Raw genomic sequence first — 26345 nt, 5'->3', positions numbered from 1 at the left:
GTCGCTGTGGCTGTCACTGTCACTGAAACTGTCGCTGTTGCTGAAACTGTCACTGTCACTGTCAATGTCGCTGTCAATGTCGCTGTCACTGTCACTGTCGCTGTCACTGTCACTGTTGCTGTTACTGTTGCTGTCGCTGTCGCTGTCGCTGTCACTGTCACTGTTACTGTCACTGTCCCTGTCACTGTCGCTGTTGCTGTCACTGTCACTGTTGCTGAAACCGTCGCTGTTGCTGAAAATGTCGCTGTCACTGTCATCACTGTCAGTGTCACTGTCACTGTCATTACTGTCGCTGTCGCTGTTGCTGAAACAGTCACTGTCGCTGTCGCTGTCACTGTCGCAGTTGAGGAAACTGTCGCTGTCGTTGTCACCCTCAGTGTCGCTGTCACTGTCACTGTCATCACTGTCACTGTCGCTGTTGCTGAAACTGTCACTGTTACTGTCACTGTCACTGTCGCTGTTGTCACTGTCACTGCCGCTGTCGCTGTCACTGTCACTGTCGCTGCCTCTGTCACTTTCGCTGTCACAGTTGCTGTCACTGTCACTGAAACTGCCTGTCACTGTCACTGTTGCTGAAACTGTCACTGTCAATGTTGCTGTCACTGTCGCAGTCAATGACGCTGTTAAAGTCACTGAAACTGTCACTGTTGTTGACACCCTCAGTGTCACTGTCACTGTTAAAGTCACTGAATCTGTCACTATCGCAGTCACTGTCACTGTGAGTCTCACTGTCACAGAGTTACTGTCACGGTCGCAGTCGCTGTCGCTGTCACTGCCCCTGTCAGTGTCAGTGTCAGTGTCACTGTCACTGTCGCTGTCACTGTCACTGTCAATGGCACTGGCACTGTCACAGTCGCCGTCACTGAAATGAGCAATGTCGCTGTCACTGTCGCTGTGACTGTCACTGTCGTCACTTTCGCGGTCGCTGTGACTGTCGCTGTCGCTGAAACGGTCGCCATCGCTGTTGCTGAAACTGTTGCTGTCACTGAGACTGTCACTGTCACTGTCGCTGTCACTGTCACTGACGTCGCTGTCGCTGTGACATGTCACTGTCACTATCGTTGTCGCTGAAACTGTCGCTGAGCCTGTCACTGTCGCTGTCGCTGTCAATGTCGCTGTCGTTATCACTGTCGCTGTCGCTGTCACTGTTGCTGTTACTGTCGCTGTCACTGTTGCTATTGCTGTCACTGTCAGTGTCGCTGTCAGTGTCACTCACACTGTCGCTGTCACTGTTGTTGTCACTGTTGCTGTCACACTCAGTGTCGCTGAAACCGTCGCTGTTGCTGAAACTGTCGCTGTCACTGTCATCACTGTCACTGTCGCTGTTGCTGAAAAAGTCACTGTCACTGTCACTGTCGCTGTCGCTGAAACAGTCACTGTCGCTGTCGCTGTCACTGTCGCAGTTGAGGAAACTGCCGCTGTCGTTGTCACCCTCAGTGTCGCTGTCACTGTCACTGTCACTGCCTCTGTCACTTTCGCTGTCACAGTTGCTATCACTGTCCACTGAAACTGTCTGTGTCACTATTGCTGTCATTGTCAATGTCGCTGTCACAATCGCTGAATAGTTGCAGTCACTGTCACTGTCTCTGTCACTGTCAATGTCGCTGTCACTGTCGCAGTCAATGACGCTGTTAAAGTCACTGAAACTGTCACTGTTGTTGACACCCTCAGTGTCACTGTCACTGTCAATGTCACTGTGAAAGTCACTGAAACTGTCACTATCGCAGTCACTGTCACTGTGAGTCTCACTGTCACAGAGTTACTGTCACGGTCGCTGTCACTGTCACTGTCACTGCCACTGTCACTGTCAGTGTCAGTGTCACTGTCACTGTCGCTGTCACTGTCAATGGCACTGGCACTGTCACAGTCGCCGTCACTGAAATGAGCAATGTCGCTGTCGCTGTCACTGTCAATGGCACTGGCACTGTCACTGAAATGAGCAATGTCGCTTTCACTGTCGCTGTGACTGTCACTGTCATCACTGTCGCTGTGGCTGTGGCTGTGGCTGTCGCTGTCACTGAAACTGTCGCTATCGCTGTTGCTGAAACTGTCACTGACAATGTCGCTGTCCATGTCGCTCTCACTGTCACTGTCACTGTCACTGTTGCTGTTACTGTTGCTGTCATTGTCACTGTCACTGTTACTGTCACTGTCCCTGTCACTGTCGCTGTTGCTGTCACTGTCACTGAAACCGTCGCTGTTGCTGAAACTGTCGCTGTCACTGTCATTACTGTCGCTGTCGCTGTTGCTGCAACAGTCACTGTCGCTGTCACTGTCACTGTCGCAGTTGAGGAAACTGTCGCTGTCGTTGTCACCCTCAGTGTCACTGTCACTGTCATCACTATCGCTGTTGCTGAAACTGTCACTGTCACTGTCAATGTCGCTGTCAATGTCGCTGTCACTGTCACTGTCGCTGTCACTGTCACTGTTGCTGTTACTGTTGCTGTCGCTGTCGCTGTCACTGTCACTGTTACTGTCACTGTCACTGTCACTGTTGCTGAAACCGTCGCTGTTGCTGAAAATGTCGCTGTCACTGTCATCACTGTCACTGTCAGTTTCACTGTCATTACTGTCGCTGTCGCTGTTGCTGAAACAGTCACTGTCGCTGTCGCTGTCACTGTCGCAGTTGAGGAAACTGTCGCTGTCGTTGTCACCCTCAGTGTCGCTGTCACTGTCACTGTCATCACTGTCACTGTCACTGTTGCTGAAACTGTCACTGTTACTGTCACTGTCACTGCCGCTGTTGTCACTGTCACTGTCACTGCCGCTGTCGCTGTCACTGTCGCTGCCTCTGTCACTTTCGCTGTCACAGTTGCTGTCACTGTCACTGAAACTGCCTGTCACTGTCACTGTTGCTGAAACTGTCACTGTCAATGTTGCTGTCACTGTCGCAGTCAATGACGCTGTTAAAGTCACTGAAACTGTCACTGTTGTTGACACCCTCAGTGTCACTGTCACTGTTAAAGTCACTGAATCTGTCACTATCGCAGTCACTGTCACTGTGAGTCTCACTGTCACAGAGTTACTGTCACGGTCGCAGTCACTGTCGCTGTCGCTGTCACTGCCCCTGTCAGTGTCAGTGTCACTGTCACTGTCGCTGTCACTGTCACTGTCAATGGCACTGGCACTGTCACAGTCGCCGTCACTGAAATGAGCAATGTCGCTGTCACTGTCGCTGTGACTGTCACTGTCGTCACTTTCGCGGTCGCTGTGACTGTCGCTGTCGCTGAAACGGTCGCCATCGCTGTTGCTGAAACTGTTGCTGTCACTGAGACTGTCACTGTCACTGTCGCTGTCACTGTCACTGTCACTGACGTCGCTGTCGCTGTGACATGTCACTGTCACTATCGTTGTCGCTGAAACTGTCGCTGAGCCTGTCACTGTCGCTGTCGCTGTCAATGTCGCTGTCGTTATCACTGTCGCTGTCGCTGTCACTGTTGCTGTTACTGTCGCTGTCACTGTCACTGTTGCTATTGCTGTCACTGTCAGTGTCGCTGTCAGTGTCACTCACACTGTCGCTGTCACTGTTGTTGTCACTGTTGCTGTCACACTCAGTGTCGCTGAAACCGTCGCTGTTGCTGAAACTGTCGCTGTCACTGTCATCACTGTCACTGTCAGTGTCACTGTCACTGTCATCACTGTCACTGTCGCTGTTGCTGAAAAAGTCACTGTCACTGTCACTGTCGCTGTCGCTGAAACAGTCACTGTCGCTGTCGCTGTCACTGTCGCAGTTGAGGAAACTGTCGCTGTCGTTGTCACCCTCAGTGTCGCTGTCACTGTCGCTGCCTCTGTCACTTTCGCTGTCACTGTCGCTGTCACTGTCGCAGTTGAGGAAACTGTCGCTGTCGTTGTCACCCTCAGTGTCGCTGTCACTGTCATCACTGTCACTGTCGCTGTTGCTGAAACTGTCACTGTCACGGTCACTGTCGCTGTCACTGTCACTGTCGCTGTTGTCACTGTCACTGCTGCTGTCACTGTCACTGTCACTGTTGCTGCCTCTGTCACTTTCGCTGTCACAGTTGCTGTCACTGTCACTGAAACTGCCTGTCACTGCCGCTGTTGCTGAAACTGTCACTGTCGCAGTCAATGACGCTGTTAAAGTCACTGAAAATGTCACTATTGTTGACACCCACAATGTCACTGTCACTGTCGCTGTCACTGTCACTATCGCAGTCACTGTCACTGTGAGTCTCACTGTCACAGAGTTACTGTCACGGTCGCAGTCGCTGTCACTGTCGCTGTCACTGCCACTGTCACTGTCAGTGTCAGTGTCACTGTCACTGTCGCTGTCACTGTCAATGGCACTGGCACTGTCACAGTCGCCGTCACTGAAATGAGCAATGTCGCTGTCACTGTCGCTGTGACGGTCACTGTCGTCACTTTCGCTGTCGCTGTGACTGTCGCTGTCGCTGAAACGGTCGCTGCCGCTGTTGCTGGAACTGTCGCTGTCACTGTCACTGAGACTGTCACTGTCACTGTCGCTGTCACTCACATCGCTGTCGCTGTGACTGTCACTGTCACTATTGTTGTCTCTGAAACTGTCGCTGTCACTGTCGCTGAGCCTGTCACTGTCGCTGTCGCTGTCAATGTCGCTGTCATTATCACTGTCGCTGTCGCTGTCACTGTCACTGTCGCTGTCAATGTCACTGTTGCAGTTGAGGAAACTGTCGCTGTCGTTGTCACCCTCAGTGTCACTGTCACTGTCATCACTGTCGCTGTTGCTGAAACTGTCACTGTCAATGTCGCTGTCAATGTCGCTGTCACTGTCACTGTCGCTGTCACTGTCACTGTTGCTGTTACTGTTGCTGTCGCTGTCGCTGTCACTGTCACTGTTACTGTCACTGTCACTGTCACTGTTGCTGAAACCGTCGCTGTTGCTGAAAATGTCGCTGTCACTGTCATCACTGTCACTATCAGTGTCACTGTCATTACTGTCGCTGTCGCTGTTGCTGAAACAGTCACTGTCGCTGTCGCTGTCACTGTCGCAGTTGAGGAAACTGTCGCTGTCGTTGTCACCCTCAGTGTCGCTGTCACTGTCACTGTCATCACTGTCACTGTCACTGTTGCTGAAACTGTCACTGTTACTGTCACTGTCACTGTCGCTGTTGTCACTGTCACTGTCACTGCCGCTGTCGCTGTCACTGTCACTGTTGCTGCCTCTGTCACTTTCACTGTCACAGTTGCTGTCACTGTCACTGAAACTGCCTGTCACTGTCACTGTTGCTGAAACTGTCACTGTCAATGTTGCTGTCACTGTCGCAGTCAATGACGCTGTTAAAGTCACTGAAACTGTCACTGTTGTTGACACCCTCAGTGTCACTGTCACTGTTAAAGTCACTGAATCTGTCACTATCGCAGTCACTGTCACTGTGAGTCTCACTGTCACAGAGTTACTGTCACGGTCGCAGTCACTGTCGCTGTCGCTGTCACTGCCCCTGTCAGTGTCAGTGTCACTGTCACTGTCGCTGTCACTGTCACTGTCAATGGCACTGGCACTGTCACAGTCGCCGTCACTGAAATGAGCAATGTCGCTGTCACTGTCGCTGTGACTGTCACTGTCGTCACTTTCGCGGTCGCTGTGACTGTCGCTGTCGCTGAAACGGTCGCCATCGCTGTTGCTGAAACTGTTGCTGTCACTGAGACTGTCACTGTCACTGTCGCTGTCACTGTCACTGTCACTGACGTCGCTGTCGCTGTGACATGTCACTGTCACTATCGTTGTCGCTGAAACTGTCGCTGAGCCTGTCACTGTCGCTGTCGCTGTCAATGTCGCTGTCGTTATCACTGTCGCTGTCGCTGTCACTGTTGCTGTTACTGTCGCTGTCACTGTCACTGTTGCTATTGCTGTCACTGTCAGTGTCGCTGTCAGTGTCACTCACACTGTCGCTGTCACTGTTGTTGTCACTGTTGCTGTCACACTCAGTGTCGCTGAAACCGTCGCTGTTGCTGAAACTGTCGCTGTCACTGTCATCACTGTCACTGTCAGTGTCACTGTCACTGTCATCACTGTCACTGTCGCTGTTGCTGAAAAAGTCACTGTCACTGTCACTGTCGCTGTCGCTGAAACAGTCACTGTCGCTGTCGCTGTCACTGTCGCAGTTGAGGAAACTGTCGCTGTCGTTGTCACCCTCAGTGTCGCTGTCACTGTCGCTGCCTCTGTCACTTTCGCTGTCACTGTCGCTGTCACTGTCGCAGTTGAGGAAACTGTCGCTGTCGTTGTCACCCTCAGTGTCGCTGTCACTGTCATCACTGTCACTGTCGCTGTTGCTGAAACTGTCACTGTCACGGTCACTGTCGCTGTCACTGTCACTGTCGCTGTTGTCACTGTCACTGCCGCTGTCACTGTCACTGTCACTGTTGCTGCCTCTGTCACTTTCGCTGTCACAGTTGCTGTCACTGTCACTGAAACTGCCTGTCACTGCCGCTGTTGCTGAAACTGTCACTGTCGCAGTCAATGACGCTGTTAAAGTCACTGAAAATGTCACTATTGTTGACACCCACAATGTCACTGTCACTGTCGCTGTCACTGTCACTATCGCAGTCACTGTCACTGTGAGTCTCACTGTCACAGAGTTACTGTCACGGTCGCAGTCGCTGTCACTGTCGCTGTCACTGCCACTGTCACTGTCAGTGTCAGTGTCACTGTCACTGTCGCTGTCACTGTCAATGGCACTGGCACTGTCACAGTCGCCGTCACTGAAATGAGCAATGTCGCTGTCACTGTCGCTGTGACGGTCACTGTCGTCACTTTCGCTGTCGCTGTGACTGTCGCTGTCGCTGAAACGGTCGCTGCCGCTGTTGCTGGAACTGTCGCTGTCACTGTCACTGAGACTGTCACTGTCACTGTCGCTGTCACTCACATCGCTGTCGCTGTGACTGTCACTGTCACTATTGTTGTCTCTGAAACTGTCGCTGTCACTGTCGCTGAGCCTGTCACTGTCGCTGTCGCTGTCAATGTCGCTGTCATTATCACTGTCGCTGTCGCTGTCGCTGTCACTGTCACTGTCGCTGTCAATGTCACTGTTGCTATTGCTGTCACTGTCAGTGTCACTGTCAATGTCACTCACACTGTCGCTGTCACTGTTGTTGTCACTGTTGCTGTCACACTCAGTGTCGCTGAAACCGTCGCTGTTGCTGAAACTGTCGCTGTCACTGTCATCACTGTCACTGTCAGTGTCACTGTCATCACTGTCGCTGTTGCTGTTGCTGAAAAAGTCACTGTCACTGTCGCTGTTGCTGAAACAGTCACTGTCGCTGTCACTGTCGCAGTTGAGGAAACTGTCGCTGTCGTTGTCACCCTCAGTGTCGCTGTCACTGTCGCTGCCTCTGTCACTTTCGCTGTCACAGTTGCTGTCACTGTCACTGAAACTGCCTGTGTCACTGTTGCTGTCATTGTCAATGTCGCTGTCACTGTCACTGTCAAAGGTGCTGTCACTGTCACAGTCAATGACGCTATTAAAGTCACTGAAACTGTCACTGTTGTTGACACCCTCAGTGTCACTGTCGCTGTCACTGTCAATGTCACTGTTAAAGTCACTGAAACTGTCACTATCGCAGTCACTGTCACTATGATTCTCACTGACACAGAGTTACTGTCACGGTCGCAGTCGCTGTCACTGTCGCTGTCACTGCCACTGTCACTGTCAGTGTCAGTGTCACTGTCGCTGTCGCTGCCGCTGTCACTGTCAATGGCACTAGCACTGTCACAGTCACCGTCACTGAAATGAGCAATGTCGCTGTCAATGTTGCTGTGACTGTCACTGTCGTCACTTTCGCTGTCGCTGTGTCTGTCGCTGTCGCTGAAACGATAGCTGTCGCTGTTGCTGAAACTGTCGCTGTCACTGTCACTGAGACTGTCACTGTCGCTGTCACTGATGTCACTGACGCTGTGACTGTCACTGTCGCTGTGACTGTCACTGTCACTATCGTTGTCGCTGAAACTGTCGCTGTCACTGTCGCTGAGCCTGTCGCTGTCGCTGTCAATGTCGCTGTCGTTATCACTGTCGCTGTCGCTGTCACTGTTGCTGTTACTGTCGCTCTCACTGTCACTGTTGCTGTTGCTGTCACTGTCAGTGTCGCTGTCAGTGTCACTCACACTGTCGCTGTCACTGTTGTTGTCACTGTTGCTGTCACACTCAGTGTCGCTGAAACCGTTGCTGTTGCTGAAACTGTCGCTGTCACTGTCATCACTGTCACTGTCAGTGTCACTGTCACTGTCATCACTGTCACTGTCGCTGTTGCTGAAAAAGTCACTGTCACTGTCACTGTCGCTGTTGCTGAAACAGTCACTGTCGCTGTCACTGTCGCAGTTGAGGAAACTGTCGCTGTCGTTGTCACCCTCAGTGTCGCTGTCACTGTCATCACTGTCACTGTTGCTGTTACTGTTGCTGTCACCGTTGCTGTCACTGTCACTGTTACTGTCACTGTCGCTGTCGTCACTGTCACTGCCGCTGTCACTGTCACTGTCGCTGTCACTGTCACTGTCACTGTCGCTGTCACTGTCACTGTCACTGTCGCTGTCACTGTCACTGTCACTGTCGCTGTCACTGTCACTGTCACTGTCGCTGTCACTGTCACTGTCACTGTCGCTGTCACTGTCACTGTCAGTGTCGCTGAAACTGTCGCTGTTGCTGAAACAGTCACTGTCACTGTTGCTGTCACTGCCGCTGTTGCTGAAACTATCACTGTCACTGTCGCTGTCACTGTCGCTGTTGCTGAAACTGTCACTGTCGCTGTCACTGTCACCGACACTGTCACTGTTGCTGTCACTGTCAGTGTTGCTGTCAGTGTCACTCACACTGTTGCTGTCACTGTTGTTGTCACTGTTGCTGTCACAGTCAGAGTCGCTGTAAATGTTGCTGTCACTGTCGCTGTCACTGTCACTGCCGCTGTTATAGTCACTGAAACTGTCACTATCGCAGACACTGTCACTGTCAGTCTCACTGTCACAGAGTTACTGTCACGGTCGCTGTCGCTGTCACTGTCACTGTCAGTGTCACTGTCACTGTCGCTGTCACTGTCATCACTGTCACGGTCAGTGTCACTGTCACTGTCATCACTGTCGCTGTCGCTGTTGCTGAAACAGCCACTGTCACTGTCGCTGGCGCAGTTGAGGAAACTGTTGCTGTCGTTGTCACCCTCAGTGTCACTGTCACTGTCGCTGTCGCTGTTGCTGAAACTGTCACTGTCACTGTCAATGTCGCTGTCAATGTCGCTGTCGTTATCACTGTCACTGTCGCAGTCGCTGTCACTGTCACTGTCACTGTTGCTGTCACTGTCAGTGGCGCTGAAACTGTCGCTGTTGCTGAAACTGTCGCTGTCACTGTCATCACTGTCACGGTCAGTGTCACTGTCATCACTGTCGCTGTCGCTGTTGCTGAAACAGTCATTGTCATCACTGTCACTGTCACTGTCGCTGAAACCGTCGCTTTTGCTGAAACTGTCGCTGTCACTGTCATCACTGTCGCTGTTGCTGTTGCTGAAAAAGTCACTGTCACTGTCGCTGTTGCTGAAACAGTCACTGTCACTGTCGCTGTCACTGTCGCAGTTGAGGAAACTGTTGCTGTCGTTGTCACTCTCAGTGTCGCTGTCACTGTCGCTGCCTCTCTCACTTTCGCTGTCACAGTTGCTGTCACTGTCACTGAAACTGCCTGTGTCACTGTTGCTGTCATTGTCAATGTCGCTGTCACATTCGCTGAACAGTTGCAGTCACTGTCACTGTCTCTGTCACTGTCAATGTTGCTGTCACTGTCGCAGTCAATGACGCTGTTAAAGTCACTGAAACTGTCACTGTTGTTGACACCGTCAGTGTCACTGTCACTGTCGCTGTCACTGTCAATGTCACTGTTAAAATCACTGAAACTGTCACGATCGCAGTCACTGTCACTATGATTCTGACTGACACAGAGTTACTGTCACGGTCGCAGTCGCTGTCACTGCCACTGTCACTGTCAGTGTCAGTGTCAGTGTCACTGTCGCTGCCGCTGTCACTGTCAATGGCACTAGCACTGTCACAGTCGCCGTCACTGAAATGAGCAATGTCGCTGTCACTGTCGCTGTGACTGTCACTGTCGTCACTTTCGCTGTCGCTGTGACTGTCGCTGTCGCTGAAACGGTCGCCGTCGCTGTTGCTGAAACTGTTGCTGTCACTGAGACTGTCACTGTCACTGTCGCTGTCGCTGTCACTGACGTCGCTGTCGCTGTGACTGTCACTGTCACTATCGTTGTCGCTGAAACTGTCGCTGTCACTGTCGCTGAGCCTGTCACGGTCGCTGTCACTGTCAATGTCGCTGTCGTTATCACTGTCGCTGTCGCTGTCACAGTCGCTGTCACTGTTGCTGTTACTGTCGCTGTCACTGTTGTTGTCACTGTTGCTGTCACTGTCAGTGTCGCTGTCAGTGTCACTCACACTGTCGCTGTCACTGTTGTTGTCACTGTTGCTGTCACAGTCAGTGTCGCTGAAACTGTCGCTGTTGCTGAAACTGTCGCTGTCACTGTCATCACTGTCACTGTCAGTGTCACTCTCACTGTCAACACTGTCACTGTCGCTGTTGCTGAAAAAGTCACTGTCACTGTCGCTGTTGCTGAAACAGTCACTGTCGCTGTCGCTGTCACTTTCGCTGTCACAGTTGCTGTCACTGTCACTGAAACTGCCTGTGTCACTGTTGCTGTCATTGTCAATGTCGCTGTCACAGTCGCTGAACAGTTGCAGTCACTGTCACTGTCTCTGTCACTGTCAATGTTGCTGTCACTGTCGCAGTCAATGACGCTGTTAAAGTCACTGAAACTGTCACTGTTGTTGACACCCTCAGTGTCACTGTCACTGTCAATGTCACTGTTAAAGTCACTGAAACTGTCACTATCGCAGTCACTGTCACTGTGAGTCTCACTGTCACAGAGTTACTGTCACGGTCGCAGTCGCTGTCACTGTCGCTGTCACTGCCACTGTCACTGTCAGTGTCAGTGTCACTGTCACTGTCGCTGTCACTGTCAATGGCACTGGCACTGTCACAGTCGCCGTCACTGAAATGAGCAATGTCGCTGTCGCTGTCACTGTCAATGGCACTGGCACTGTCACTGAAATGAGCAATGTCGCTTTCACTGTCGCTGTGACTGTCACTGTCATCACTGTCGCTGTCGCTGTGGCTGTGGCTGTCGCTGTCACTGAAACTGTCGCTGTCGCTGTTGCTGAAACTGTCACTGTCAATGTCGCTGTCAATGTCGCTGTCACTGTCACTGTCGCTGTCACTGTTGCTGTTACTGTTGCTGTCATTGTCACTGTCACTGTTACTGTCACTGTCCCTGTCACTGTCGCTGTTGCTGTCACTGTCACTGAAACCGTCGCTGTTGCTGAAACTGTCGCTGTCACTGTCATCACTGTCACTGTCAGTGTCACTGTCACTGTCATCACTGTCACTGTCGCTGTTGCTGAAACAGTCACTGTCGCTGTCGCTGTCACTTTCGCTGTCACAGTTGCTGTCACTGTCACTGAAACTGCCTGTGTCACTGTTGCTGTCATTGTCAATGTCGCTGTCACAGTCGCTGAACAGTTGCAGTCACTGTCACTGTCTCTGTCACTGTCAATGTTGCTGTCACTGTCGCAGTCAATGACGCTGTTAAAGTCACTGAAACTGTCACTGTTGTTGACACCCTCAGTGTCACTGTCACTGTCAATGTCACTGTTAAAGTCACTGAAACTGTCACTATCGCAGTCACTGTCACTGTGAGTCTCACTGTCACAGAGTTACTGTCACGGTCGCAGTCGCTGTCACTGTCGCTGTCACTGCCACTGTCACTGTCAGTGTCAGTGTCACTGTCACTGTCGCTGTCACTGTCAATGGCACTGGCACTGTCACAGTCGCCGTCACTGAAATGAGCAATGTCGCTGTCGCTGTCACTGTCAATGGCACTGGCACTGTCACTGAAATGAGCAATGTCGCTTTCACTGTCGCTGTGACTGTCACTGTCATCACTGTCGCTGTCGCTGTGGCTGTGGCTGTCGCTGTCACTGAAACTGTCGCTGTCGCTGTTGCTGAAACTGTCACTGTCAATGTCGCTGTCAATGTCGCTGTCACTGTCGCTGTCACTGTCACTGTTGCTGTTACTGTTGCTGTCATTGTCACTGTCACTGTTACTGTCACTGTCCCTGTCACTGTCGCTGTTGCTGTCACTGTCACTGAAACCGTCGCTGTTGCTGAAACTGTCGCTGTCACTGTCATCACTGTCACTGTCAGTGTCACTGTCATCACTGTCACTGTCGCTGTTGCTGAAAAAGTCACTGTCACTGTCGCTGTCGCTGTTGCTGAAACAGTCACTGTCGCTGTCGCTGTCATTGTCGCAGTTGAGGAAACTGTCGCTGTCGTTGTCACCCTCAGTGTCACTGTCACTGTCATCACTGTCACTGTCACTGTTACTGTCACTGTCACTGTCGCTGTCGTCACTGTCACTGTCACTGCCGCTGTCATTGTCACTGTCACTGTCGCTGCCTCTGTCACTTTCGCTGTCACTGTCGCTGTCACTGTCGCAGTTGAGGAATCTGTCGCTGTCGTTGTCACCCTCAGTGTCGCTGTCACTGTCACTGTCACCACTGTCACTGTCGCTGTTGCTGAAACTGTCACTGTCAGTGTCAGTGTCACTGTCACTGTCACTGTCGCTGTCACTGTCACTGTCAGTGTCAGTGTCACTGTCACTGTCGCTGTCGCTGTCACTGTCAATGGCACTGGCACTGTCACAGTCGCCGTCACTGAAATGAGCAATGTCGCTGTCGCTGTCACTGTCAATGGCACTGGCACTGTCACTGAAATGAGCAATGTCGCTTTCACTGTCGCTGTGACTGTCACTGTCATCACTGTCGCTGTCACTGTGGCTGTCGCTGTCACTGAAACTGTCGCTGTCAATGTCACTGTCACTGTCGCTGTCACTGTTGCTGTTACTGTTGCTGTCACTGTCGCTGTCACTGTCACTGTTACTGTCACTGTCCCTGTCACTGTCGCTGTTGCTGTCACTGTCACTGTCGCTGAAACTGTCGCTGTCACTGTCATCACTGTCACTGTCAGTGTCACTGTCACTGTCATCACTGTCGCTGTCGCTGTAGCTGAAAAAGTCACTGTCGCTGTCGCTGTCGCTGTCACTTTCGCAGTTGAGGAAACTGTCGCTGCCGTTGTCACCCTCAGTGTCGCTGTCACTGTCACTGTCATCACTGTCGCTGTTGCTGAAACTGTCACTGTTACTGTCACTGTCACTGTTACTGTCACTGTCACTGTCGTCACTGTCACTGTCACTGCCGCTGTCATTGTCACTGACACTGTCGCTGCCTCTGTCACTTTCGCTGTCACTGTCGCAGTTGAGGAATCTGTCGCTGTCGTTGTCACCCTCAGTGTCACTGTCACTGTCACTGTCACCACTGTCACTGTCGCTGTTGCTGAAACTGTCACTGTCAGTGTCAGTGTCACTGTCACTGTCACTGTCACTGTCGCTGTCACTGTCAAAGGCACTGGCACTGTCACAGTCGCCGTCACTGAAATGAGCAATGTCGCTGTCACTGTCAATGGCACTGGCACTGTCACTGAAATGAGCAATGTCGCTTTCACTGTCGCTGTGACTGTCACTGTCATCACTGTCGCTGTGGCTGTCGCTGTCACTGAAACTGTCGCTGTCGCTGTTGCTGAAACTGTCACTGTCACTGTCAATGTCGCTGTCAATGTCACTGTCACTGTCACTGTCGCTGTCACTGTTGCTGTTGCTGTCACTGTCGCTGTCACTGTCACTGTTACTGTCACTGTCCCTGTCACTGTCGCTGTTGCTGTCACTGTCGCAGAAACCGTCGCTGTTGCTGAAACTGTCGCTGTCACTGTCATCACTGTCACTGTCAGTGTCACTGTCACTGTCATTACTGTCGCTGTCGCTGTTGCTGAAACAGTCACTGTCGCTGTCGCTGTCGCTGTCGCAGTTGAGGAAACTGTCGCTGTCGTTGTCACCCTCAGTGTCGCTGTCACTGTCACTGTCATCACTGTCGCTGTCGCTGTTGCTGAAACTGTCACTGTTACTGTCACTGTCACTGTCGCTGCTGTCACTGTCACTGCCGCTGTCACTGTCGCTGCCTCTGTCACTTTCGCTGTCACAGTTGCTGTCACTGTCACTGAAACTGCCTGTCACTGTCACTGTTGCTGAAACTGTCACTGTCAATGTTGCTGTCACTGTCGCAGTCAATGACGCTGTTAAAGTCACTGAAACTGTCACTGTTGTTGACACACTCAGTGTCACTGTCACTGTCGCTGTCACTGTCACTGTCAATGTCACTGTTAAAGTCACTGAAACTGTCACTATCGCAGTCACTGTGAGTCTCACTGTCACAGAGTTACTGTCACGGTCGCAGTCGCTGTCACTGTCGCTGTCAGTGTCACTGTCACTGTCGCTGTCACTGTCAATGGCACTGGCACTGTCACAGTCGCCGTCACTGAAATGAGCAATGTCGCTGTCACAGTCGCTGTGACTGTCACTGTCGTCACTTTCGCGGTCACTCTGATTGTCGCTGTCGCTGAAACGGTCGCCGTCGCTGTTGCTGAAACTGTTGCTGTCACTGAGACTGTCACTGTCGCTGTCACTGTCACTGACATCGCTGTCGCTGTGACTGTCACTGTCACTATCGTTGTCGCTGAAACTGTCGCTGTCACTGTCGCTGAGCCTGTCACGGTCGCTGAGCCTGACACTGTCGCTGTCAATGCCGCTGTCGTTATCACTGTCGCTGTCGCTGTCACTGTCACTGTTGCTGTTACTGTCGCTGTCACTGTCACTGTTGCTATTGCTGTCACTGTCAGTGTCGCTGTCAGTGTCGCTCACACTGTTGCTGTCCCTATTGTTGTCACTGTTGCTGTCACACTCAGTGTCGCTGAAACTGTCGCTGTTGCTGAAACTGTCGCTGTCACTGTCATCACTGTCATTGTCGCTGTTGCTGAAAAGGTCACTGTCACTGTCACTGTCACTGTTGCTGAAACAGTCACTGTCGCTGTCACTGTCGCAGTTGAGGAAACTGTCGCTGTCGTTGTCACCCTCAGTGTCGCTGTCACTGTCACTGTCGCTGCCTCTGTCACTTTTGCTGTCACAGTTGCTATCACTGTCACTGAAACTGCCTGCGTGACTGTTGCTGTCATTGTCAATGTCGCTGTCACAGTCGCTGAACAGTTGCAGTCACTGTCACTGTCTCTGTCACTGTCACTGTCAATGTCGCTGTCACTGTCGCAGTCAATGACGCTGTTAAAGTCACTGAAACTGTCACTGTTGTTGACACCCTCAGTGTCACTGTCAATGTCACTGTGAAAGTCACTGAAACTGTCACTATCGCAGTCACTGTCACTGTGAGTCTCACTGTCACAGAGTTACTGTCACGGTCGCTGTCACTGTCGTTGTCACTGCCACTGTCACTGTCAGTGTCAGTGTCAGTGTCACTGTCACTGTCACTGTCAATGGCACTGGCACTGTCACAGTCGCCGTCACTGAAATGAGCAATGTCGCTGTCGCTGTCACTGTCAATGGCACTGGCACTGTCACTGAAATGAGCAATGTCGCTTTCACTGTCACTGTGACTGTCACAGTCATCACTGTCGCTGTCGCTGTGGCTGTCGCTGTCACTGAAACTGTCGCTGTCGCTGTTGCTGAAACTGTCACTGTCAATGTCGCTGTCAATGTCGCTGTCACTGTCACTGTCGCTGTCACTGTTGCTGTTACTGTTGCTGTCATTGTCACTGTCACTGTTACTGTCACTGTCGCTGTTGCTGTCACTGTCACTGTCACTGTCACTGAAACCGTCGCTGTTGCTGAAACTGTCGCTGTCACTGTCATCACTGTCACTGTCAGTGTCACTGTCACTGTCATTACTGTCGCTGTCGCTGTTGCTGAAAAAGTCACTGTCACTGTCACTGTCGCTGTCGCTGTTGCTGCAACAGTCACTGTCGCTGTCGCTGTCACTGTCGCAGTTGAGGAAACTGTCACTGTCGTTGTCACTGTCACTGTCGCAGTCAATGACGCTGTTCAAGTCACTGAAACTGTCACTGTTGTTGACACCCTCAGTGTCACTGTCACTGTCGCTGTCACTGTCAATGTCACTGTTAAAGTCACTGAAACTGTCACTATCGCAGTCACTGTCACTGTGAGTCTCACTGTCACAGAGTGACTGTCACGGTCGCAGTCGCTGTCACTGTCGCTGTCACTGCCACGGTCACTGTCAGTGTCACTGTCACTGTCGCTGTCACTGTCAATGGCACTGGCACAGACGCCGTCACTGAAATGAGCAATGTCGCTGTCACTGTCGCTGTGACTGTCACTGTCGTCACTTTCGCGGTCGCTGTGACTGTCGCTGTCGCTGAGACGGTCGCCGTCGCTGTTGCTGAAACTGTTGCTGTCACTGAGACTGTCACTGTCACTGTCACTGTCACTGACATCGCTGTCGCTGTGACTGTCACTGTCACTATCGTTGTCGCTGAAACTGTCGCTGTCACTGTCGCTGTCACTGTCGCAGTCACTGTCGCTGTCACTGTCAATGGCACTGGCACAGACGCCGTCACTGAAATGAGCAATGTCGCTGTCACTGTCGCTGTGACTGTCACTGTCGTCACTTTCGCGGTCGCTGTGACTGTCGCTGTCGCTGAGACGGTCGCCGTCGCTGTTGCTGAAACTGTTGCTGTCACTGAGACTGTCACTGTCGCTGTCACTGTCACTGGCATCGCTGTCGCTGTGACTGTCACTGTCACTATCGTTGTCGCTGAAACTGTCGCTGTCACTGTCACTGTCACTGTCGCAGTCACTGTCGCTGTCACTGTCACTGTTACTGTCACTGTCACTGTCACTGTCACTGTCGCTGTCGTCACTGTCACTGTCACTGCCGCTGTCATTGTCACTGTCACTGTCACTATCGCAGTCACTGTCACTGTGAGTCTCACTGTCACAGAGTTACTGTCACGGTCGCAGTCGCTGTCACTGTTGCTGTCACTGCCACTGTCAGTTTCCGTGTCAGTGTCACTGTCACTGTCGCTGTCACTGTCAATGGCACTGGCACTGTCACAGTCGCCGTCACTGAAATGAGCAATGTCGCTGTCACTGTCGCTGTGACGGTCACTGTCGTCACTTTCGCTGTCGCTGTGACTGTCGCTGAAACGGTCGCTGTCTCTGTTGCTGAAACTATCGCTGTCACTGTCACTGAGAATGTCACTGTCACTGTCACTGTCACTGTCGCTGTCACTGACATCGCTGTCGCTGTGACTGTCACTATTGTTGTCTCTGAAACTGTCGCTGTCACTGTCGCTGAGCCTGTCACTGTCGCTGTCGCTGTCAATGTCGCTGTCGTTATCACTGTCGCTGTCGCTGTCACTGTCGCTGTCACTGTCACTGTTGCTATTGCTGTCACTGTCAGTGTCACTGTCAGTGTCACTCACACTGTTGCTGTCACTGTTGTTGTCACTGTTGCTGTCACACTCAGTGTCGCTGAAACCGTCGCTGTTGCTGAAACTGTCGCTGTCACTGTCATCACTGTCACTGTCAGTGTCACTGTCACTGTCATCACTGTCGCTGTTGCTGTTGCTGAAAAAGTCACTGTCACTGTCGCTGTTGCTGAAACAGTCACTGTCACTGTCGCTGTCACTGTCGCAGTTGAGGAAACTGTCGCTATCGTTGTCACCCTTAGTGTCGCTGTCACTGTCACTGTCGCTGCCTCTCTCACTTTCGCTGTCACAGTTGCTGTCACTGTCACTGAAACTGCCTGTGTCACTGTTGCTGTCATTGTCAATGTCGCTGTCACAGTCGCTGAACAGTTGCAGTCACTGTCACTGTCTCTGTCACTGTCACTGCCAATGTTGCTGTCACTGTCGCAGTCAATGACGCTGTTAAAGTCACTGAAACTGTCACTGTTGTTGACACCCTCAGTGTCACTGTCACTGTCGCTGTCACTGTCAATGTCACTGTTAAAGTCACTGAAACTGTCACTATCGCAGTCACTGTCACTATGATTCTCACTGACACAGAGTTACTGTCACGGTCGCAGTCGCTGTCACTGTCGCTGTCACTGCCACTGTCAGTGTCAGTGTCAGTGTCAGTGTCACTGTCGCTGTCGCTGCCGCTGTCACTGTCAATGGCACTAGCACTGTCACAGTCGCCGTCACTGAAATGAGCAATGTCGCTGTCACTGTCGCTGTGACTGTCACTGTCGTCACTTTCGCTGTCGCTGTGACTGTCGCTGTCGCTGAAACGATAGCTGTCGCTGTTGCTGAAACTGTCGCTGTCACTGTCACTGAGACTGTCACTGTCACTGTCGCTGTCGCTGTCACTGATGTCACTGTTGCTGTGACTGTCACTGTCACTATCGTTGTCGCTGAAACTGTCGCTGTCACTGTCGCTGAGCCTGTCGCTGTCAATGTCGCTGTCGTTATCACTGTCGCTGTCACTGTCACTGTCGCTGTCGCTGTCACTGTTGCTGTTACTGTCGCTCTCACTGTCACTGTTGCTGTTGCTGTCACTGTCAGTGTCGCTGTCAGTGTCACTCACACTGTCGCTGTCACTGTTGTTGTCACTGTTGCTGTCACACTCAGTGTCGCTGAAACCATTGCTGTTGCTGAAACTGTCGCTGTCACTGTCATCACTGTCACTGTCAGTGTCACTGTCACTGTCATCACTGTCACTGTCGCTGTTGCTGAAACAGTCACTGTCACTGTCACTGTCGCTGTTGCAGAAACAGTCGCTGTCACTGTCGCAGTTGAGGAAACTGTCGCTGTCGTTGTCACCCTCAGTGTCGCTGTCACTGTCACTGTCGCTGCCTCTGTCACCTTCGCTGTCACAGTTGCTGTCACTGTCACTGAAACTGCCTGTGTCACTGTTGCTGTCATTGTCAATGTCGCTGTCACAGTCGCTGAACAGTTGCAGTCACTGTCACTGTCTCTGTCACTGTCACTGTCAATGTTGCTGTCACTGTCGCAGTCAATGACGCTGTTAAAGTCACTGAAACTGTCAATGTTGTTGACACCCTCAGTCTCACTGTCACTGTCGCTGTCACTGTCAATGTCACTGTTAAAGTCACTGAAACTGTCACTATCGCAGTCACTGTCACTATGATTCTCCCTGACACAGAGTTACTGTCACGGTCGCAGTCGCTGTCACTGTCGCTGTCACTGCCACTGTCACTGTCAGTGTCAGTGTCAGTGTCACTGTCGCTGTCGCTGCCGCTGTCACTGTCAATGGCACTAGCACTGTCGCAGTCGCCGTCACTGAAATGAGCAATGTCGCTGTCACTGTCGCTGTGACGGTCACTGTCGTCACTTTCACTGTCGCTGTGACTGTCGCTGTCACAGAAACGGTCGCTGTCGCTGTTGCTGAAACTGTCGCTGTCACTGTCACTGAGACTGTCACTGTCACTGTCGCTGTCGCTGTTGCTGTCACTGACGTCGCTGTCGCTGTGACTGTCACTGTCACTATCGTTGTCGCTGAAACTGTCGCTGTCACTGTCGCTGTCGCTGTCAATGTCGCTGTCGTTATCACTGTCGCCATCGCTGTCACTGTCGCTGTCACTGTTGCTGTTACTGTCGCTCTCACTGTCACTGTTGCTGTTGCTGTCACTGTCAGTGTCACTGTCAATGTCACTCACACTGTCGCTGTCACTGTTGTTGTCACTGTTGCTGTCACACTCAGTGTCTCTGAAACCGTTGCTGTTGCTGAAACTGTCGCTGTCACTGTCATCACTGTCACTGTCAGTGTCACTGTCACTCTCATCACTGTCGCTGTTGCTGAAAAAGTCACTGTCACTGTCACTGTCGCTGTTGCTGAAACAGTCACTGTCGCTGTCACTGTCGCAGTTGAGGAAACTGTCGCTGTCGTTGTCACCCTCAGTGTCGCTGTCACTGTCATCACTGTCACTGTTGCTGTTACTGTTGCTGTCACCGTCGCTGTCACTGACACTGTCACTGTCACTGTCACTGTCGTCACTGTCACTGTCACTGCCGCTGTCACTGTCGCTGTCACTGTCACTGTCAGTGTCGCTGAAACCGTCGCTGTTGCTGAAACTGTCGCTGTCACTGTCATCACAGTCATGGTCAGTGTCACTGTCACAGTGATCACTGTCACTGTCGCTGTTGCTGAAACAGTCACTGTCACTGTCGCTGTCACTGCCGCAGTTGCTGAAACTATCACTGTCACTGTCGCTGTCACTGTCGCGGTCACTGTCGCTGTTGCTGAAACTGTCACTGTCACTGTCGCTGTCACTGTCACCGACACTGTCGCTGTTGCTGTCACTGTCGGTGATGCTGTCAGTGTCACTCACACTGTTGCTGTCACTGTTGTTGTCACTGTTGCTGTCACAGTCAGTGTCGCTGTAAATGTTGCTGTCACTGTCGCTGTCGCTGTCACTGTCACTGCCGCTGTTATAGTCACTGAAACTGTCACTATCGCAGTCACTGTCACTGTCAGTCTCACTGTCACAGAGTTACTGTCACGGTCGCTGTCGCTGTCACTGTCACTGTCAGTGTCACTGTCACTGTCGCTGTCACTGTCATCACTGTCACGGTCAGTGTCACTGTCACTGTCATCACTGTCGCTGTCGCTGTTGCTGAAACTGTCACTGTTACTGTCACTGTCGCTGTCACTGTCGCTGTTGCTGAAACAGCCACTGTCACTGTCGCTGTCGCTGTCGCTGTCGCAGTTGAAGAAACTGTCGCTGTCGTTGTCACCCTCAGTGTCACTGTCGCTGTTGCTGAAACTGTCACTGTCAATGTCGCTGTCAATGTCGCTGTCGTTATCACTGTCACTGTCGCAGTCGCTGTCACTGTCACTGTCGCTGTTGCTGATACTGTCGCTGTCACTGTCATCACTGTCACGGTCAGTGTCACTGTCACTGACATCACTGTCGCTGTCGCTGTTGCTGAAACAGTCATTGTCATCACTGTCACTGTTGCTGTCACTGTCGCTGTTGCTGAAACTGTCACTGTCGCTGTCACTGTCAACAACACAGTTGCTGTTGCTGTCACTGTCAGTGTTGCTGTCAGTGTCACTCACACTGTTGCTGTCACTGTTGTTGTCACTGTTGCTGTCACAGTCAGTGTCGCTGTAAATGTTGCTGTCACAGTCGCTGTCACTGCCGCTGTCACTGTGACTGTCACTGTCGCTGCCTCTGTCACTGTCGCTGTCACAGTTGCTGTCACTGTCACTGAAACTGCCTGTGTCACTGTTGCTGTCATTGTCAATGTCGCTGTCACAGTCGCTGAACAGTTGCAGTCACTGTCACTGTCTCTGTCACTGTCTCTGTCACTGTCAATGTCGCTGTCACAGTCACTGTCGCTGTCGTCACTGTCACTGTCATCACTGTTGCTGACGCTGTCACCGTCGCTGTGCCTGTCACAGTCACTGCTACTGTCACTATCACTGTCATTGTTACTATCGCTGTCACTTTCGCTCTCAGGGTCACTGTCGCTGTTACTGTCACTGTCACTGTTGCTGTCACTGTCGGTGTCGCTGTTGCTGTCACTGTCATTGAAATAGACACAGTCACTGTCACTGTCAGTGTCGCTGTGGCTGTCACTGTCACTGGCACTGTCAGTGTCACTGTTGCTGTCACAGTGATACAGTCACTGTCCCTGTCGCTGTCGCCGTCAATGTCGCTGTGGCTGTCACTGTCAGTGTCACTATTACTGTCAGTGTCGCTGACACTGTTACTGTCAGTGTCACGGTCAGTGTTGCTGTCACTGTCTCTGTCACTGTCGCTGTCAGTGTCGCTGTCACTGTCGCTGTCACTGTTGCTGTCAAAGTCACTGAACCTGTCACTGTCACTGCCACTGTCACTGTTGCTGTCGGTTTCACTGTCAGTGTTCCTGTCGCTGTCAATGCCACTGTCACTGTCAGTGTCATTGTCAGTTTCACTGTCAGTGTCACCTTCGCTGTCACTGTCGTTGTCGCTGTCACTGTCAGTATCGCTGTTGCTGTCATTGTCGTTGTCACTGCCAGTGTCGCTGTTGCTGTCACTGAAATGGACACTGTCAGTGTCACTATCGCTGTCACTGTCAGTCACTGTCATTGTCACTTTCACTGTCACAGAGTTACTGTCACTGACGCTGTCACTGTCGCTGTCACTGTCATTATCACTGTTGCTGTCACTGTCACAGTCACTGTTAAAGTCACTGAAACTGTCACTATCACAGTCACTGCCACTGTCACTTTCAATGTCACAGAGTTACTGTCACTGTCGCTGCCACTGTGCCTGTCACAGTCACTGCTACTGTCGCTGTCGCTGTCACTGGCACTGTCATTGTCACTGTCACTGTCACTGTCGCTGTCACAGTCACTGTCCCTGAAACTGTCACTGTTGCTGAAACTGTCGCTGTCAATGTCGCTGTCACTGTCAATGTCGCTGTTATTATCACTGGCGCTGTCGCTGGCGCTATCACTGTCACCATCAGTGTCACTGTCACTGTCAGTGTTGCTGTCACTGTTAGAGTCTCTGTTGCTGTTGCTGTCATTGTCGCTGTCACTGAAATGGACACTGTCGCTGTCACTGTCGCTGTGGCTGTCACTGTCAGTGGCACAGTCAGTGTCACTGTTGCTGTCACAGAGTTACTGTCGCTGTCACTGTTATTGTCACTGTCACTGATGCTGAGACTGTCACTGTCACTGTCGCTGTCACTGTTGCTGAGACTGTCACTGTCGCTAAAACTGTTGCTGTCACTGCAACTGTCGCTGTCACTGTCAATGTCGCTGTTGTTATCACTGTTGCTGTCACTGTCAATGTTATTGTCAATGGCACTGTCACGGTCACTGTCGCTGTCACTACCACTGTTGCTGTCACTGCACTGTCGCTGTCACTGTTGCTGTCACTGTCACCGTCACGGTCGCTGTCACTGTCGCTACCACTGTCGTTGTCACTGTCACTGTCACTGTCGCTGTCACTATCGCTGTCGCTGTCACTATCGCTGTCACTGTCGCCGTCGCTGTCACTGTCGCCGTCGCTGTCGCTGTCACTGTCACTGTTGCTGTCACTGTCGCTGTCACTGTCACTGACGTCGCTGTTGCTGTGACTGTCACTGTCACTATTGTTGTCGCTGAAACTGTTGCTGTCACTGTTGCTGAGACTGTCACTGTCGCTGTCACTGACGTCGCTGTCACTGTGACTGTCACTATTGTTGTCGCTTTCACTGTCACCGCCACTGTCACTGTTGATGTCACTGACGTCGCTGTCACTATCGCTGAGACTGTCACTGCCACTGTCGCTGAAACTGTCGCTGTCACTGCCACTGTTGCTGTCACTGCACTGTCGCTGTCACTGTTGCTGTCACTGTCACCGTCACGGTCGCTGTCACTGTCGCTACCACTGTCGTTGTCACTGTCATGGTCACTGTCACTGTCGCTGTCACTATTGCTGTCGCTGTCACTGTCGGTGTCACTGTCACTGTCGCCATCGCTGTTGCTGTCACTGTCACTGTTGCTGAAACTGTCACTGTTGCTGAAACTGTCGCTGTCATTGTCGCTGTTATTATCACTGGCGCTGTCGCTGGCACTGTCACTGTCACCATCAGTGTCACTGTCACTGTCAGTGTTGCTGTCACTGTAAGAGTCTCTGTTGCTGTTGCTGTCACTGTCGCTGTCACTGAGGTGGACACTGTCGCTGTCACTGTGGCTGTCACTGTCAGTGGCACAGTCAGTGTCACTGTTGCTGTCACAGAGTTACTGTCGCTGTCACTGTCACTGTTACTGTCACTGTCACTGTTGCTGAGACTGTCACTGTCACTGTCACTGTTGCTGAGACTGTCACTGTCACTGTCACTGTTGCTGAGACTGTCACTGTCGCTAAAACTGCCGCTGTCACTGTCGCGGTCAATGTCGCTGTTGTTTTCACTGTTGCTGTCACTGTCAGTGTTACTGTCACTGTCGCTGTCACTGTCACTGAAATGAGCAATGGCACTGTCACTGTCACTGTCACTGTCACTGAAATGAGCAATGGCACTGTCACTGTCACTGTCGCTGTGACTGTCACTGCCGTCACTGTCGCTGTTGCTGCCGGTGTCACTGTCGCTGTTTCTGTCGGTGTCACTGTCACTGTCGCTGTTGCTGTCGCTGAAACTGTCGCTGTAACAGTCACTGAGACTGTCACTGTCGCTGCCACTGATGTCACTGTCGCTGTCACTGTCGCTGTCACTGACGTTGCTGTCGCTGTGACTGTCATTGTCACTATCGTTGTGCCTGAAACTGTCACTGTCATTGTCACTGTCGCTGAAACTGTCATCGCTGTCGCTGTTGCTGTCACTGTCAATGTTGCTTCATTGTCACTGTCTTCACCATCGCTGTCGTTGTTGCTGTCGCTGTCGCTGTCACTGTCAATGCCCATTTCGCTATCACTGTCACTATTGCTGTCACTGTCACTGTTACTGTCAATGTCGCTGTCGTCACTGCCGCTGTCGCTGTCACTGTCGCTGTCACTGTCACTGAAACCGTCGCTGTCACTGTCATCACTGTCACAGTCAGTGTCACTGTCACTGTCGCTGTCACTGTTGCTGTCACTGTCGCTGTTGCTGAAACTGTCACCGTCGCTGTCGCAGTTGCGGAAACTGTCGCTGTCATTGTCTCCCGCAGTGTCACTGTCACTGTCAGTATAACTGTCACTGTCATCACTGTCACTCGCTGTTGCTGAAACTGTCACTGTCACTGTCACTGTGACTGTCACTGTCGCTGTTGCTGAAACTGTCACTGTCAATGTCGCTGTCACTGTTGCTGTTACTGTTGCTGTCACTGTCGCTGTCGTCACAGACACTGTCACTGCCGCTGTCACTGTTGCTGTCACTGTCACTGTCGCAGTTGCGGACACTGTCGCTGTCACCCTCAGTGTCGCTGTCACTGTCACTGTAACTCTCATTGTCATCACTGTCGCTGTTGCTGAAACTGTCACTGTTGTTGTCACCCTCAGTGTCACTGTCACTGTCACTGTAACTGTCACTGTCAATGTCGCTGTCAATGTCGCTGTCGTTATCACTGTCACTGTCGCTGTCACTGTTGCTGTCACTGTCGCTGTCACTGTCACCGACAATGTCGCTGTTGCTGTCACTGTCAGTGTCGCTTTCAGTGTCACTCACACTGTCGCTGTCACTGTTGTTGTCACTGTTGCTGTCGCAGTCAGTGTCACTGTAAATGTCACTGTCACTGTCGCTGCCGCTGTCACTGTCACTGTCACAGTCGCTGTTGCTGTCACTGTCCCAGCCTCTGTCACTGTCAGCATCGCTGTCACTGTCGCTGTCACAGTTGCTGTCACTGTCACTGAAACTGCCTGTGTCACCGTCGCTGTCATTGTCAATGTTGCTGACACAGTCGCTGAACAGTTGCAGTCACTGTCACTGTCTCTGTCACTGTCAATGTCACTGGCACGGTGACTGTCGCTGTCACTGTTGCTATCGTGAAACTGTCGCTGTCACTGAAACTGGCGCTGCCGCTTTCGCTGTTACTGTCACTGACGCTGTCGCTGAAACTGTCACTGTCGCTGTCACTGTCACTGACGACGCTGTGACTGTCACTGTCACTATTGTTGTCGCTGAAACTGTTGCTGTCACTGTTGCTGAGACTGTCACTGTCGCTGTCACTGTCGCTGTCACTGTCACTGATGTCGCTGTCGCTGTGACTGTCACTGTCACTGTCACTATCGTTGTCGCTGAAACTGTCGCTGTCATTGCCACTGTCACTGAAACTGTCATCGCTGTCGCTGTTGCTGTCGCTGTCACTGTCACTGTTGCTGTCACTGACACCGAACATGTCGCTGTTGCTGTCACTGTCAGTGTCGCTGTCATTGTCACTGTCAGTGTCACTCTCACTGTTGCTGTCACTGTTGATGTCGCTGTTGCTGTCACAGTCAGTGTCGCTGTAAGTGTTGTTATCACTGTCGCTGTCACTGTCATTGTCACTGTCACAGTCACTGTCGCTGTGACTGTCACTGTCGCTGTCACTGTCACTGTCACTGTCAGTGTCGCTGTCACTGTCGCTGTCACTGTCACCGTCACTGTCACTGTCACTGTCACCGTCACTGTCCCCGTCACTGTTGCTGCCAGTGTCGCTGTCACTGCCACTGTCGCCGTTACTGTAACTGGCACTGTTGCTGTCACTGTCACTGTTGCAGTCACTGTCGCTGAAACTATCGCTGTCGCTGACACTGTCGCTGTCACTGTCGTCACAGTCGCTGTCGCTGTTGCTGAAACTGTCGCTGTCATTTCACTGCCACCGTCACTGTCACTGTCACTGTCGCAGGCTCTGCCACTGTCACAGTCACTGTCGCTGTTGAAGTCACTGAAACTGTCACTATCACAGTCACTGTCACTGTCGCTATCACTGTCGCTTTCTCTATG

General features: G+C 51.9%; 1 protein-coding gene across 1 annotated transcript in view; it reads right to left on the bottom strand.

Annotated features, from left to right (window-relative positions):
• Positions 1-26345, bottom strand: part of LOC144499255 (uncharacterized) — a 141721-nt gene that overhangs the window by 98413 nt on the left and 16963 nt on the right. Inside the window, exons 4-6 of the mRNA XM_078221370.1 lie at positions 12885-13333; positions 12395-12485; positions 8383-8603 (exon numbers count right to left, since the gene is read on the bottom strand). Of these exons, the coding sequence (XP_078077496.1) occupies positions 8383-8603; positions 12395-12485; positions 12885-13333 (761 nt within the window). The remainder of the gene's footprint in view (positions 1-8382; positions 8604-12394; positions 12486-12884; positions 13334-26345) is intronic.

Source organism: Mustelus asterias, chromosome 9 (genome assembly GCF_964213995.1).
Source record: "Mustelus asterias chromosome 9, sMusAst1.hap1.1, whole genome shotgun sequence".
NCBI lineage: Eukaryota > Metazoa > Chordata > Chondrichthyes > Carcharhiniformes > Triakidae > Mustelus > Mustelus asterias.
Note: the sequence above shows the minus strand (reverse complement) of the source record. Positions and strands in the feature narration are given on the sequence as shown.